At 40.0% G+C, this 16,702-nt stretch overlaps 1 protein-coding gene across 2 annotated transcripts in view; it reads right to left on the reverse strand.

Annotated features, from left to right (window-relative positions):
- The window catches only part of BBS2 (Bardet-Biedl syndrome 2), a 33,226-nt gene that overhangs the window by 6,161 nt on the left and 10,363 nt on the right, over window positions 1–16,702 (reverse strand). For both annotated transcript variants that reach the window (XM_045806824.2, XM_087870434.1), the window contains exons 6-16: window positions 14,836–14,940; window positions 14,666–14,752; window positions 11,742–11,877; window positions 11,359–11,498; window positions 10,340–10,484; window positions 10,081–10,252; window positions 9,527–9,656; window positions 8,289–8,420; window positions 7,660–7,797; window positions 6,872–6,984; window positions 393–541 (exon numbers count right to left, since the gene is read on the reverse strand). In XM_045806824.2, coding sequence (XP_045662780.2) covers window positions 393–541; window positions 6,872–6,984; window positions 7,660–7,797; window positions 8,289–8,420; window positions 9,527–9,656; window positions 10,081–10,252; window positions 10,340–10,484; window positions 11,359–11,498; window positions 11,742–11,877; window positions 14,666–14,752; window positions 14,836–14,940 — 1,447 coding nt within the window. The remainder of the gene's footprint in view (window positions 1–392; window positions 542–6,871; window positions 6,985–7,659; window positions 7,798–8,288; window positions 8,421–9,526; window positions 9,657–10,080; window positions 10,253–10,339; window positions 10,485–11,358; window positions 11,499–11,741; window positions 11,878–14,665; window positions 14,753–14,835; window positions 14,941–16,702) is intronic.

The raw sequence follows: 16,702 nt of genomic DNA on the forward strand, positions 1-16,702 counted from the left end.
ATAACTCTCTGGCAACATTTCTGCTTCCTTTGACTTATTCTATTGTTCTTTTTCTGTATTTTAAGTTGGACACAGCTCATTAATTTTCAGTCTCCTTTTTAAAAAAATAGGTATATTTAAGGCTTTCCCCATGGGTATATGTCACTAGGTTTTTCTTGGAAGATGCAGCAAGATCTAAGAAAAGGAGCTGAAAGTTTTCTTTCCCTCTGAAGTCTTCAGACGGACTAAAGCCAAACAATAGGCTGACCAACCTCGAGTGACTGCGGCCAAGTTGGGTGTCAAAGGTATGCTGCTGTCGGCCCCAGTAGGAATTCTAGAAGCTAGCACTAGCTCTAAGGGTTCTCACCCCCAAATTACAGACTACTTGAACAGGGCTACAAAAAGAGACTTACCCCTCAGACGACCAGCTCTTTGAATGGCCTGATTTACTGCTTTGAGGTTCCCCAGGAGCTCCGTGTGGTTGTTACAGCGAATTTTGTATCCATTTAGCAAGTCTTTATTAAGGTCGTACAGTTCCATGTAGCGGTTCTTCATGGTTTTCCTGTGTAAATCAACAGAAGTGAATTAACATCACTATACCTCAATATGGCAGGCTTAGATGAAAAAACTTACAAACTTCTTACATAAAGACAACACCAAATTTTAAACTTCGAAATGTTGGCTTGAAACATTGAGAAGTTTCTATCAAAATATCCCATTTCTTCCAGATAAATGGAAGACAAGTAGCCTTTCTTGATTATTGGTCCATGGAGCTGACAATTATTAAGTGCCCACTGTGCTGGGGGCGGGGGGTAAGGAAAAGTAGGCAAGGCAAGAAGCTAGCTTCAGAGTTTCTGATTAATATTCATTGGGCAAAAGTGACCTTATTCGTAATATTTTTAGACAACTGATAAATTCAGCTTCTAATTTTATCAAGGTCTTAAAAAACAAAGGCATAAAATTAAAACCACACTGAGACATTACTACACAACAATGAAAATGACTAAAATAAAAGAAATGGATAAAGACAAATGCTGGCAAGGACATAGAGCAACTGGAAGTCTCCCGCCCTGCTGATGGGAATGCAAATGGTGCAGCTATTTTGTAAAATGACTGCGCGGTTTCTTTCAAAGTTAAATATACACTTACTCTGCAACCCAGAAATCCCATTACAAGTATTTACCCAAAATAAGTGAAAACATGTCTGCAAAAAAAACTGTGCGCAAATGTTTATAGCAGCTTTATTCACAATCACTGGAGTTTGGAAACAACCCAATGTCAATCGGTGAGTGGATAAACAAAGTATGGTATATCCGTTCCGTGGAACAGTACTGTAGCCAGCAGTAAAAAGGAACGAATTGCTGATACAGGCAACAACATGGATGAATCTCTAAGGCATGAGGGTAAGCGGGAGAAGTCAGGCTCAAAAGGCGTACACTATAGGATTCCATTTAAATGACCTTCTGGAAAAGGCAAAACTACAGGGAGGGAAATCAGATCAGTGCATGCCAAGGATCGGAGGTGAGGGGGTACTGATGCAGCGAGGCACAAGGGTGATGGAAAGGGTCTACATCTTAACTGTGGCAGGAGCAACACGGTTTTATATGATTCTAAAATTTACTGAACTTTACAGGAGCGAATTTTCTGCATGTATATAATAAAGTATATATCAACTAAGTTGGCTTTAAAAAATAAAAACATACATCTGAGTCTTCAAATGAAATATAAATCAGGGAAAAAAAGGGATTTAGAGGTTGGTGGTCACTTTCCTCCAGTTTAGCAATCAAATGCCTAAACAACAGCTCTCTGACTGTGAAGGGGGGGGGGAGCCAGCGAGAGAGTAGAAAAGCAGCACTGGAGATAAAGTTGGCCAGAAAAAGCAAAAACTTCATATACCTCAAAGACAACAATAGGAAGAAAATGAATTGCAAAGTAAGAGGCAAAATAGCCTCAATTTACAAAGGCTACAAATTCACACCTGGAAAAAATTATAATTTAGTAAAGTAGTAGATTATAAAATCAATATAAAAACTCAGCCGTGTTCATATATCCAAACAAACAAAAAAAACCTAGAAGATGTAATGTGGAAGAAAGATCCTATTTACAGTTGCAAAAATAAAATACTTGGGCATAAACTTAACAAGAAAATAGCTAATACCTACATGAAGGACCTAAAACATGACTGGAACACAGACAAAGACATACCATGTTCTCAGTAAGACTAAACATCCTTGTAACAACGTCAGATCAAGTTCATAAATTTAACATGATCCCAAGAAAAACACCTTTTTTTTTTCTGGAGCTAAAAAAGCTGATGACAAAGTTCACTGGAAAAGACAAGTACAGCAGGCAAGAAAACCATGAAAAGGAAGAACAACGGGGGCTGGAAGGAGGGGCACCTAGCCATACCAGAAACCACAAAAAGCACCTATAAAGAAATGAATGGTACTGTCAAATGAAGAGACAAGACAGCCCAATAGAACAGGATAGGGAATCCAGAAACAGACCCAGTGCATATGGAAATATGACACATGATAAAGGCAAGCTTCTAAAATCAAATCAGTGGGAAAATGGACTTTTAAAGTAATAGTATTAGAACAGAACAGAAAAAGAGAAAACCGATTTTATCACTGTTATGCCAAACACCAGGATAAACTCCAACTGGAACAGAGACTTAAACATACAAGATGAAAACATAGAAGTACTGAAAGAAAAAGAAAGAGGTGAATGATTCTATAACCTCAGAGTGGAAGTTCAATTAATGACCAATTTGACTATGTAAAAACTTTAAAAAGCTGTTACATGGCAAAAGCAAAAATAAAGCTTAAAAATTAAAGCAAAAGACAGATACAAATGGCAAGCTGAAAAAAATCTGCATCCCATGTCACAAATGATTAACAGACCAATATATGAACACGCAAAATAAATAGTTCACACACAAAAAGAAATACAAATGGCCCTTAAAACAAAGAAAAGATGCTCATCACTGCTCACAATAAAACAAATGAAAATGAAACCCACAATGAGACCATTTCTTACCCATTGAGTTGGTAAATACCTAAAAGTGTGCCAACATACTCCACTGGCAAGACTGAAAAACAAGCACTCATATATCACTGCTGAGAATGCAAAATGATATCACACCTATGGAGGAGAATTTGGCAATATCTTGCAAAATTCTGTATGCAATTATCATTTACTCTGGCAATTCCATTTCAGGACTTTTTCCCAAAGATATCTCGGCAAAAATATGAAAAAATTATGTAACAAAGCTCTGGACTGCAGCACCATCTATAACAGCAAAAGAACAACCCAAATGTAGGGAACTGGCTGAATAAGCGCCCAGAGAAGGAGTACTGTACAGCTGTAAAAACGACGAGAAGTATCTCTGTACATGATGTGAAGTGATGGCAGTATTTTTAAACGTAAAGAAAGCCAGGCAGAGAAGAGTAACGTGCTATGATTTCTCTAGTGACGGAGGAGACGTGAATGTGTGTATACGTGGGTGTGTGTGTATTCAGATTTTGGTTGGTTATGTACAGTGAGAGGGAGGGAACAGGATGGAGGTGACACGGATTAGAAGTTAGACTTTTCTGCACATTGTTTTATAGTGCTGACTTTGGAACCACATAAAGATTTTAATAAATGTGTAATAAAATTACACCAAAAAGGAAAAAACTGTCAGTTTCCACAAGACCAAAAGCAAAATGAACCAAATGAAGCTAACTATATATCAAATTTGTGGCAAAACCAAAAAGGGGAATTATTTCAAATACAATAATTTGACTAAAAATTCTCACTGGAATAAAGTCACAAAAAAACCAGAAAAATGTTTTTACTGTTTTCAGCAGTCATACTTTGATGGTAATACTGGTATTTTTCTAGCAAAGACTCATGTGGATACTGGTTAGAGCCATGATTTCCAATGTGAGAAAGAAGAGATACAGCTTTAAAATCAAAGCTGAGAGGCCTCATTCATAAATCTGAAATGGAATCAGTATGAACTCATGATACAGTCTCTCATTGAAAATATACATATGTTTCCTGGCTCTATCCATTGAATGGTCCTAGGAACAGTAACCAACCTCTAAAGTGCAGACTATGATCTCTAAATACCATTTCCCACTAAAAAGAACTAAGGCTCCTTAGAGAAATGGCTGATTCCTGATTCAGAACAGATCAACCAGATAAGCCTAAAACATCTTGCACAAGAAAACAAGGACGTAACAGAAATATTGGCTATGTCCAAAGGTAGCTATAGCCAAACTGAGAAGGTTTCCACTGGCCAAAGAGGACAATATAGCCATCATACAGAATAAGTGAAATGGCTTGAAGCACGTTAAATATGTTAAAATACATGAGTTTATAAGGATTTAAAAATCTCACTGGTCAGTATGGAGGATACTAGGGAACCAACTCATTATTTTATTATTATTAATATATATTTCTTTTATTTAAGTAGGCTCTATGCCCAGCATGGAGCCCAACATGGGGCTTGAACCCTGAGATCAAAACCTGAGCTCAGGGGCGCCTGGGTGGCTAGTTGGTTAAGCATCTGCCTTCAGCTCAGGTCACCATCCCAGGGTCCTGGAATCAAGCCCCACGTTGGGCTCCCTGCTCAGCGGTGAGTTTGCTTCTCTCTCTCCTTCTGCCCCTCCCCCTGCTCTCTCTCTCTCTCCCCTTTCTCTCAAACAAGTAAATAAAACCTTAAAAAAAAAAAACCTGAGCTCAGCTCAAGAGTTGGATGTTCAGGGGCGCCTGGGTGGCGCAGACGTTAAGCATCTGCCTTCGGCTCAGGGCGTGATCCCGGTGTTGTGGGATCGAGCCCCACATCAGGCTCCTCCGCTGGGAGCCTGCTTCTTCCTCTCCCACTCCCCCTGCTTGTGTTCCCTCTCTCGCTGGCTGTCTCTATCTCTGTCGAATAAATAAATAAATAATCTTTAAAAAAAAAAAAAAAAAGAGTTGGATGTTCAACCGACTGAGCCATCCAGGCACCCCCCCAACTCATTATTTTCAAGCTGATAAATAATCTGTCTTTTCTTACAAACAATATCTCAGGGAATCAAATAATCATTAATTCATGAGGGAATGTTGTGCTTTATAGAAGTATTTCAGCTAAAAAATGAAGAAGAAGTAACAGAGTTAGAATATCACTGCTTCGCAAACTCCAAAAGAAATAAAAGGTCTAGACAACGGCCATCGATGACCGGTAACAGAACAAAGGAGACAATCGGGCATATGCTCCCTCCTGGAAGTACACAGCACCGCTTAAGACGTAGTCTTGCCAAAACCCGAACCTGAATCTGACCACGCCTCTACCTCTCCCCACCACTCTAAGAGAAATACAGGGGACAAAAGAATACTACTAGACATTACCACGAGGATCCAGCCCGCAAAATCCAAAATGGGAAACCACGGTAGAGGGAGAGGGCTGGGAAAAAGAGCAAGCAAACATGTGGATTACAAGAAACTTAATCTTTGGTCTTTGCTTGAAAAAACCAACGTAAAGCACACACACACTTGCGAGACAACTGAGGAAATTAAACACTGACTAGGTTATTTTGTGATATTAAGAAATTCTTTTCCTAAGTGTGATAACGTGGTCATTGTTTTTTAAAGGCTCACTATCTGAAATATTCGTGGCTGAAAGGATGCGATGTCTGGAATTTGCTTCCAAATAGCCCCCTGCCTGGGAGAGGAAGAAGGTGAGCAGCGAGGAGACCAGAAGGGCCAGGAGGCCATGACTACTGAAGCCAGGTAGCGGGTGTAGAGGAAATCACTGTGTTACTTAATCTGCTTTTGTATGTGTTTGAAATTTTCAATAATATGATTATTTCAAAAATCACTTACTTCTGAGCAACACCATTTTAATATGTGCCAATAACTCAGGCCTTTCAGGAAAAAGCACAAGCCCGGGCACTCTTGCCTGTAATGTAGGCACAGAAACTTCGTCTGTCACTGGTTACCGATGTTACTATCTCCATCGCAGTAACTCTGAGTGCCAAGATAAATTCTGCAAGAAGCTACATCTGCACATCGTGAACTGTTTTACTGTAAAATGTAATACACATTCGGAAAAGCTGACAGAACAAATGTTTGTAAACCAGGCCCAGAAACAGGACCTGCCACATCCCGAAACTTTCCGATAGGCTCTTTCTGAACACAGTCCCTCCTGCCCTAAGAGAGAATACTGTCCTAGATATAATCTCTCCCTGCACTTCCTTATAGATTCTTCATCTAGGTATGCTTCCCAAATGATACACTCTATTGTTTAAAGATTTTTATTTATGTATTAGACATGGGGAGGTGGGGAGAGCGCACAAGCAGGGGGAGCAGCAGGCAGAGGGAGAAGCAGGCTCCCTGCAGAGCAGAGCCCGAGGCACGGCTCAATCCCAGGACCCTGAGATCATGACCTGAGCCAAACACTAAAGTGTTTCATTTTCCAACTATATAAAAGGAAGCACTGTGTACACATTCTTTCGAGTCTTACTTCTTTCAATCACCCTTATGCCTGTAAGATTTGTCCATGTTGTCACATGTCATTGAGACAGATGCATTCTCACTGCATATCCTATTCCATTGTACGATTATACCATAGTTTAGCCATTATATTGTTGATGCTAGTTTAGACTGTTTCCACGTTGGGATTCTTATGAACATTCTTGTACAAATATCCTGGTTTATATGTCGACACAAGCTTCTCTAGGTTATAAACCACGAGTAGAATTGCTGGGTCACAGGGAATGCCCATTTCCAACTTCACTGACAATGCCAAGTTATTCTCCAAAGTCACTGTACCAATTTACACTCCTACCGGTAGCATTTGAGAGTTGCTGTTCCATAATATTGACATTTTTAACCTTGCACCTGCCTTAGCCTGGTAAATACTCACATGTCCCTCATCAGACGAGCGTCTTCAGCCCGGACCAGCAAACTTCGGATCAGGTTAGAATTGTCAGCCATCTCAGCACTGAGCTTCTGATGCACTGAATGAGACTCGTCCACCTAAAGACCATGAACACTCAGGAACTAAAAAGCCCTCCCAGACTTGTCGAAAACTAGTCAGACTGAGAAGACACTCTCTGCCATATACAGAGGCCCTTCTCTTTCCCTTTTCACCTGGACCATCTTGACTGTCCCCCATTGTTTTACCTCCTCATCAATGAAATGACTAGTCTACACCACCTCCAACACTCAAGATGACATTCCATCTGGATCTTTCCATGTCTTACCACTGGGAGCCCTAGCAACAAACACAGTATTTTAGAGATTTGGGGTGAGAATATGGTTATAATTTAGGGCCAGTCACAGTCCTTATTTTTCTTTTGATTTGGGTTTTTGGAAAGCACTGAACCAACAGAGCAATATAACTACAACAGATAAAAGGAAGGGCTAGCAAAGGAAAAGGTTAATATGACATATTTTTTTAAAAAGGATCCCCCCAAACCAAACAAAGAAAGCAGGGTGGTCTAGAGCTAAACCACTCACTTTTATAAAAGAAATCCTTTAACTAGTGAACCCTCTAAAACTAGTTGAAGTTGAACAATTTTCAAAAATTCTTTAAAACATGACTGTCAGATACATATACACATTTGGGGTATCATTCATCTCCTAAGAGAAACATTTTAAATATTATGACGCTACCACGTTGTCACAAATGCATCCAGTGGGTCCCCTCACCTTAACTAGCACCTTTCGTAATTCCTCAAAGTAGACAGGGAAATCTGCTTCTACTTGAAGGTCTTCGATAGCAAAAAATGATGCCATCGACTGGATGATATCACCAGCCAAATCAATATCATCGGTATTTACAGTGATCTAGCCAGGGAAAAAAAAGATGAGCTTAGCATCCTCAGATACTAAAGACAAACCTAGCTGAAACAGTACCAGAATTTCCCCATATTCAACATATTGACTGAACCCAAATTTATATGTGGTGGTAAATAAGACAGGGGTTAGCCCTGGAGGAAATTACAAACCATGTGTGTCACACTCTAGCAGCAGGCTAAAAGACCAATCATCCGGCCTTGTTAACTAAACAACAAAATCATTCAAACATTGGAAATGTTTTTGTTCACCTCTGTATCCCCATTCCTTCCCAAGTTAGACAAGCAAGGGCTGAAAGGAAGGGTGGAGGAAGACAGAACACCACCATTCTAGATCACATCCCAGTGTCTAAAACAACGAACAATAACAGACTACGTTAAAACACACGGTTTTATGACCTTGAGACTGGTGCCACCCACCTCACTTTGCACTGAATGGTCAACAGTCCATAAGAAATCTATGCCTGTGACAGTAAACATTACCTCTCCACTAAGTTTTATCTTTATATACAGCTGGCCACCATTCCGTAAGGATGTGAAACACACTTGAAATGGAGCATTCTGAATATTAGTGTCTTCTGGTAACAGGAAATTCTGGTTGAGCCATATAACAACCTTAAAAACGAATAGGATGAAATGAACTTCCATTTTTAAAGGACAGTCATTCTTAAGAATTATCCTTCTTTCTAGAATTATTGCTTGATAAAGAAAAAAAACACACAAAGAATTATACTTCACACCCCCTCCCACCAAGAATACACTAATCACACTCCTTTTTCCCACCCCATACATGATCTTAAGTAACATTCATAATGTCTGGCCCCACAGCATGCATGCCTACAGGGCATTTTCAGTGTAGACATAATCGTATATGGAATGTAGGAACACTTCGGGTATGATGCTAAGTCTGTTTATACAATAGCTCTTCTGTGGCTATATCCTGGACAACGCAGTCTGCTTAAAACGATTCCATTCCATCCATTAAACAGAATCTAAAATGAAGTATGCATGCAAACTCATGAGAGACAGACACAGAGATACACATACATGATAAGTAAAAAGTAAGTTTTAATATTCGTAACAATAGTGGTACTTACACAGGTAGCAGCACCAGGTCTACGTAAGAATCTACATGACTACAAAGCCTCCCTGAGATTTCTGGTCTAGCCAAGGTTAAAGGCCACTCGTATTGGTCTTTTACCCTATATAAGTGACACCAAGTCTGTAATCTGCAGGGGCCCCCTGTGAGGTGGGACTCTCCTCCCTTCCAGATAAGGGCATTGAGGCCCAGACTGGTGAGGGCTGACAGCACTAAGAAAATCACGAAGAATTTAATTAGTTAAGGTAGCATCTGAACCCAAAATGTTCCTAGCTCCAACTCGCACTCTTTCCATTCTGAAGCAGGTTCCTCCTGGCACACTGGGTCAAGACAAGTACACCAACATCATGACAAAAGAAAGAGAGGAATTAGAAGCTGGTGAGAATTTACCTGTAACTGAGGATTGCTCTAGTAAATAACGTATGTATCTTTTCAAAGTGAGAGAAGATACTTTAGCAGTATTTTCGTCACAGGTTATAAGCCAACGCCAAACTACCTACCTCTGTCATGTCATAATTACTGCTACCAAATAGCTCATTCATGTCATTTCCCCTTTTTATGAAAGGACATCCAAAGGATTCTGAAGTGCGAAACTATTGAAAGAGAAAAGCCTGACACTCACCCTCTGTGCCCGTTCCGCAATGACAAAGTTGACATAGCTGAGTGGCTCTCTGGCAGGGTCAGGGCTGGTCAGCGCATACATGGAGAAGCGGGGGAGCTGTCTTGTCAGTTCAAATACATGAAACTGGGTGCTATGGTCAACCGATGGAACACAAGAAGAGAAATGGGTTGCGTGGAATATTATTTCAAGATGCAAAGCCCAGAAAATAACTACAAAGTCACTACTGGGTCATCAAGTTGTTATTTATGGGTTTAGCTGATGGGAAAAAAACCAAAAACCTTGAGGGTTGAGTACTACAGTAAGGGGGTTTGGGGTTAGAGAGAACAAGAGTCTTATACATACACACAGACATGCACCAAGGGTTTAAAACGCCCATTTTATTTTTGAAAGATTTCCAATTAGGGAAGTAAAGGTCATGAGAAATCTTGCCTGGGTGGGTAGAACCATCAAATGGCTCCTTCGGCCCCCCAAAATCCATGGCACAACAGAAAATCTACCCATTTGCCCTCCTCTAAGTGCTGGCTAGAAAGGAACTGTGCCTCGCAAAGGGTCACCTGCTTCTGTAACCCACGAAGGTTTTCAAGTGCAGATCCACAGGGACATCTTTGGGAGGTGTAATTGGGATGCGGATGGAGCTGGAAAGGTTGTGAATGCTGGGGTGAACCACATGGCTTTCACCTAGAAAAATTCCCTCAGCAAAAATCAATACTGCTCGGATAATGGTGTCTGCAGAGAACAGAGAAAAAGGCAGTTCAAGAACGATTCCAAGATGGCACAGGTGTCCACAGATGCCAACTATAAATAATTTCTTACCATTAGAGGTGGAAATACACAATTCTGCATGAGCAGCCTGGGTCTCATGCCCCAGATTGACTGAGAGGGCGGTGTGGAGCTTGGTATTGGCTGGGATGATGCCCCGAGGCCCATCAGCCTCACTCTGTGGACTGCTCAATTCAGCCTGCAAAACATGCCCCCACTCCCAACTCAGTCACCAAAGCAGTAAACTAATGTCAATTTTAAATAATATAGTTACTCGGCTTCAAAAGACTGACTCCCAATCATCTGACATTAATCTGATTCTTTAGAATTCAAAGGACTCACCTCATTATCACTCCCTTTCTCTACCCAGCCTCTTCCCAAGGGAAAATACCCTCCCCTTCTGTGGTTAGGGTCCACTGTACCCCATCATCCCTTTTATAGTTTGGGAGTTATTCTTTTAAAATAGCAAAACTAATTCACTTAATAATAAATTCAAATACAATTACCCATGACAAGGCAAATTAAAGTCCCACCTCCCAGCTCATCCTACAGCCAGGTTGGGACCTACACGCACACACACACACACACACACAGGCAGACACACACACAGAGGTTTTGTGGTTGTCAACTTTTATGTTATTTGTTTTTGAAAAAGGTAAGAGATATTCTGTACATATTGTTCTTGCATTTTTCCCTCATTAAGGCCACAGATATCCTTCCGTATCAGTCCAAGTGCATACACCTCATTCTCCTGAGCTGCTCAGTATCCCCCAGCACACTCCCTACTACTGGTCAACATTTCGGTTGCTTCCAACTGTTCACTGCCACCAATAGTGCTACCGTAAATGTCTTTGACACGTGTGCAAATATTTCCATAGTTCAGCTGCACGGAAATGGCATTTCCAGATGAAAGGGTACGTGCCCTCTCCTCTCTGACCCCGGCAAAAAGGCTGAAGCAATGCGTGCTTCGCCAGTGGGCAGGAGGGGCTCCCGCCATGCAGACACTGACTGTCTTCCTTCACATTTGCCTTTCCCACCGGAAAATCTCCATTTCCGTGAGGACGAGGACCTACCTTGGCGTTTTCCTCATAGTTCCGGAGTTCCAGCAACAGATTCTGTTTCTTCTGACTCAGCTCTCGGAACAGGTCCTGCTCTACGCTGGTGTCCATGAGGTTGCCTCTCATCTCCGCTGTGCCCGGCAGGTAGCCCCGGACTAACAACGGAAAAAACCCCTACCACATTGAAGAATACCCAGGCATAGCCAGGTCTACTTTTAAATCATCAACGGTCTGTTCCTAAAAGCCAAAAACCTAAGTTCTCATCCCCCCACCAACAAGGTGACTTTATTAGGATGGGAGGATATCCACACAAACACCTTGTAGTGGAATTTCCTGGTATTCTGACTCAATCAAATTGAAAATCTGACTTTTCGGGGATTTTTCCCGTCCCACCGTACTTTCCCCGTCCACTGCGCAGCAGATTAGCTGTGTGTGGCCGTCCATCCGGTAGTCTCCCTCCAGCACACTGGCAATTGCGGAAGAAAAGTTGTCTTTAAAGATGACCTCGCCAGTTCGGTCACTTCGAGCATCAACCTAAAAATAAAATAAGAACTTGAAAAATAGCTTATGCTGTAATTTAAAAAAAGCACACACAAAATGCTAAAGTCAAAATCAGCTTTAAAGGTCAGTCTAGCAGTTCTCAAGAGTGCTCTATGGAGCCCCGTGGCTTCTCAGGAGACACCTACGACCCCTGGGGCTCAGGGGACCATAAGGGGCCACAACCAGCTATACTTTCTTCTTTTTAAATAAAAGCTGTTTTACACACTGGCCTTTACATAATGTTGTTTGGAGAAATGGGTTGCCAGTTCATATAGAGAACAGGGCAAGTCCAAACTGTCTGGGTTCCGATTCCTGCTCTGGCACTTACTACCTGTGGGACCTTGGGAAAGTCTCTTAACCATTCCATGCTTGCTCTCCTCATCTGGGGGTCAAGAACAAGAACCTGAGCAAAATAACTCTACCTACACCCCACAGGGCTGGAATGAGGCCTACAGAAGTTAACACATTAAAGCACTCAGAGCCTGGCACATAGACATAGACACAAAATGTCAGTTCTACATAAAATCTTTATCTTTATCATCTATGTATATAAATCATATTTACATCTGAAGTTTGAAAAATACCAAACTCTAAGCTAGCTCAACACTCCATCATATAACCTCTTATAATACCCCTGTTTCAGAGTCGGTCACTCTTCCACGTAAAAACTATTGAGATACCCCAGAGAGCCCCTCCTATCCTCACCCCAAGAAAGTCTCCTCTCCCCAAGAAAGGCAAATAAATAAATGATCAGAAACAAATGCACCTGAAAAACAACAATGAAGGATAACCACTTAAAGTGATGGCTTTTGTTTCAAGCAAGAACAAGTGTTATCAATAAAAGAGTAGCATAGAAAATCTGGTAGAGCAACCATTTCAATAGCCAGTGCCATTCACCATCAAAGTCATTGAGGTCATAGCCTACTACTAGCTCCTACCCCTTGTCTGGAGAATATCACATTCAAATATCCATGCTCTTAATAACAATAACATGTACGTGTCATAATTATCAATGCTGAAGTTGGGGAAGCCTGGCTGGCTCGTCAGTGGAGCAGGCAACTCTTGATCTTGTGGTCCTGAGTTCCAGCCCCATGTTGAGTTTAGAGATTACTTAAAAAATAATAATAACCCTCTAACTCAGACTGAACTGAACTTGCTTCTGCACTTACACAATATTGGACAAATAAGAGGGTTCACTTACTAAGAGGCAAGGCTACAAATTAATATTTCTCTGGATATTCTGCTCTTTGCTTTATCCGACATGGAGGTTTTGCCCTGAGCAAAGCATGGCCCTCCAAGTCAACAAACGACCTACTAAAGGCAAAGTTAATTGGTTGCTTGTATTCATTTAGGATTTCTGCACCTATATTCACATGCTGGATCTGTATATCTCCCTTTTGTATGCTACTTCTGTTAAGTGTAGCTATCAGTTTTTCTACTTATATAATGAACTGTGTTGATTTTCTTATCTTTTTTTATGTTCTGGAACAGATTATATAATAGAAATTCTTTAAAATTTTGAAAGCATTTAACTCTAAAAACATCTAGGTCCAGAGTCATATTTGAAGGTAGCTTTTTTTTTTAAGGTAACTTTTGAGAACTTCTCAAGTCTAGTGGTTTCTAATTCTTGACTCAATCATAATAATTTAATTTATATTTATTATTTATATTTATATCCCCCCAGAATATGGTCCACTTTACAATTTTCATGTTTCTTACTAAGGAACATAGTCTTCCTTACAATTTTTTTATTTTTAATTTTTGTTAAAGATTTACTTATTTGAGAGAAAGAGAGAGATTATGCGCACAGTGGGAGGGACAGAGGGAGAGCGAGAGCGAGAGCTAGAGAGAGAGAGAGAGAGAGAATCTCAAGCAGACTCTCCACTGAGCGCAAAGCCTGGATTGGGGGGGGGGGGACTCGATCCCATGACCCTGAGATGACGACCTGAGCTGAAATCAAGAGTCAGATGCTTAACTGACTGAGCCCCCCCAGCGCCCCAGTCTTCCCTTAACATTTTTAATGCCCATGCCAAAGACAAAACCAGGTAGAGAAGCAGGAACCAACACAACAGTTCGGTAGACCCTATTCTTCACACAACACCAAAGGAAGGTTACAAGGTCCTGGCCAAAAGTGAAGAAAAATCAAAGAAGAAAAGGCAGGAATTAGCTGATCTCCTTCAGGCAATCCAGCACTTCACACAAGAAAGCTAGGGCAAATGGTACCCATGGAGATCTGGCAGCTAGTAAGGCAGCTTCTAACAAGACAATCCTGACTTGCCAGAAGTCTGCAGAAAATTCTGATTTGAGCTTAAAAAAGGAAAGAAAGCAAAAAGACTCTATTTTGAATTTTATAGCTGGGAAAACAATATGATAACACGATTCTTCCCATTAACTCTAAGTTTTCAGTCAGTCTTAAAGATTTATTAGAGAAGAGCTATACAAACAGTTCACTATTTGCTTATTAAAATTCCTTTTTTTACAGTCCTACACCTATGATCAACCTGATTAAACTGATTCTCATTTCTTCAAGGAAGAGATTTTGAAAGATCTTCCCAAAGATTTCTCCAAATAGGGTTTTTAAGACTAAAAGGACACTCACTCACTTGTAATGTTGACACTAGGGCAGGAAGAAAAAATGTGCAAAGATTATGAAGTTAACTTGGAAAGCACAGCCAAGGAAAACAAGTTTATATTCTCATGTTACTGGTTCTGAGTCATGCAGCTGGTATATTTCAAACAAGTAGTCCTCTGAATTATACCTGAACTCTGTATTTAAACTTACCTTCCCATTGGACCAACCAGTTATCAGTTCACACACTCCGTCAGAATTAAGGTCGAAAGCATGAATGCTCATGGCATGATTTTTGGACTGAAAAAGAATTTCAATAATTAGTCTAGAAGTCTTTCAATAAGTATAAAATCCCTGAATATTGGAGGCGGAATTATACTAACTTTAATTCTCCAGTATCGGGCTGTTTTGTCATAAACTCCAACTGTGCCATTAGAAAGGGCATAACCAAATCGACTGCCATACATGGGGCAAAGAGAGGTGATTATCTGCAAGAAATAACACATAAAAACACAACATCCTCCCATTAAGGTTCAATTTGATGCGAAGTATGGCTTTATAAAATCACATGCCTTATTACCAAGTGTGTTAAAATTAGATTTAAATCTGTTAGAGGGGAAGGTACTCCTCTTCTCTAGGATCCATGTCATCTGTTTCAGAGTTGGGTAATCAGAATTAAATAAACTTACAAAGTTTGCTGTTTTATATCAAACTTATGTGGCAAGTTTCAGCAAATTATTTTTAAAAAAATTAAGTGATTAAGGATAAAATAAAGTGAGTATACAAGATATAGAAAATGTACAACAGACACTGTTATAAACACTAGCTCAAAAAATGTTTTAATATCCTACAGTCTAAATTTTAAAGACTGTCAAACCCACAACTGAATATCTTTTGTGTACATGCTTTTTTTCTATGACAAAATTTATTGCTTGCTAGAGATGAAAGATGTTTTTTAGAAGAAAACATAATTCTTTGAAAAGTACAAACAAAAGCACATGAATTTGTGTATGTAACAATACACAGAATGTGTATATCATACAGAAATATTTATGGGACTGTTTGAGGATTTAACACCTTTAAAAGGATAAAATTTTAGATACTGAACAAAATTATCCTTTATTTAAAGACCAAAGCTTAATGATATCTATGCTCCTGCAGACCTACTTTCTAATTCTGCCATGAATACAAGAGATATTAAGAAATAAATTGTATAAAGCAGAGAATAGTTATATAATTTCCTCTACACCTACAGCTTTTCTACAAAACCACCCACTTCACTTAACTCTGAATGCAAAGTGCTGTGTAGGATTCCAGAATTATTTAGCTCAAGGCATTCTTCTGGCAATAGTCAGTACTGTTCAACTGCCAAATGAATTATAATTTTGCTGATCTGCAGAACGACATTTGAGCTAGGAGCAAAATCAAACCAAAAGAACAGGAAAATGGCCCTGAAATGAACAATTTTATGAAGTTCAGATTTTCATAAACTTAGCCGCAAATTCTGTAGGTCCCTCCGTCCTTCATTAATTAGTTCACTAGTTTCCTCTTTTGTTGGACCAGTGACCAGAGGACCAACATCAGCTCAAGTCCCTACCTCTATTTCATGGTCTCCTGTCCTTTTCTAGGATTTAGGAAAAAGATGTTTCAAAGAATGCAGCCTCCTCACACCTAGCATTGACAATAAACAGAAATCCAACAAAATCTGAATAACTGCCACCAAACTGGAAAAGATTTACTACCAATTTGAGTGAAAGATAAACGATAATGCAGGACACAGCACCTATAGGCCAGTGATTCGCAAGTTGGCTTTTTTTTTTTTTTTTTTTTTTTGCAGGGGGGAAGGAGGGAGTAGCAAACCCCTTTAAGAACCTAATGAAAGCTAAGGACACTCTCCAAAAAAAATCACACATTAGGCACAGACACTTAAACAGAACCCCTTAGCCTTCATTAGGGTCATTAATTTTCTCTACCCACAACTATCAGTTTATAATGATAATAACTGTGAATATATAAAAAGCATAGTATAACTAAGTAAAAATCTATGATCTCGCTATAGGATAAAGGTAAATTAGCTAAATCAAGGATAACACTTTGTTTATCAATATGCAAGTTTTGCTTTTTGGTCTTTTTTTGTAGTTAGTGGAACAGACACTTAGACCGCTTCTGTAAGTGGCAAGAAGCAAGGACAGTGGCTAGGACGGGTTCTGAGGCCAGTGCCCTCAAGCTTTCTGATCCAGACTCTCAGAC

Source organism: Ursus americanus, chromosome 21 (genome assembly GCF_024610735.1).
Source record: "Ursus americanus isolate L20-20 chromosome 21, mUrsAme1.1.p, whole genome shotgun sequence".
Lineage (NCBI taxonomy): Eukaryota > Metazoa > Chordata > Mammalia > Carnivora > Ursidae > Ursus > Ursus americanus.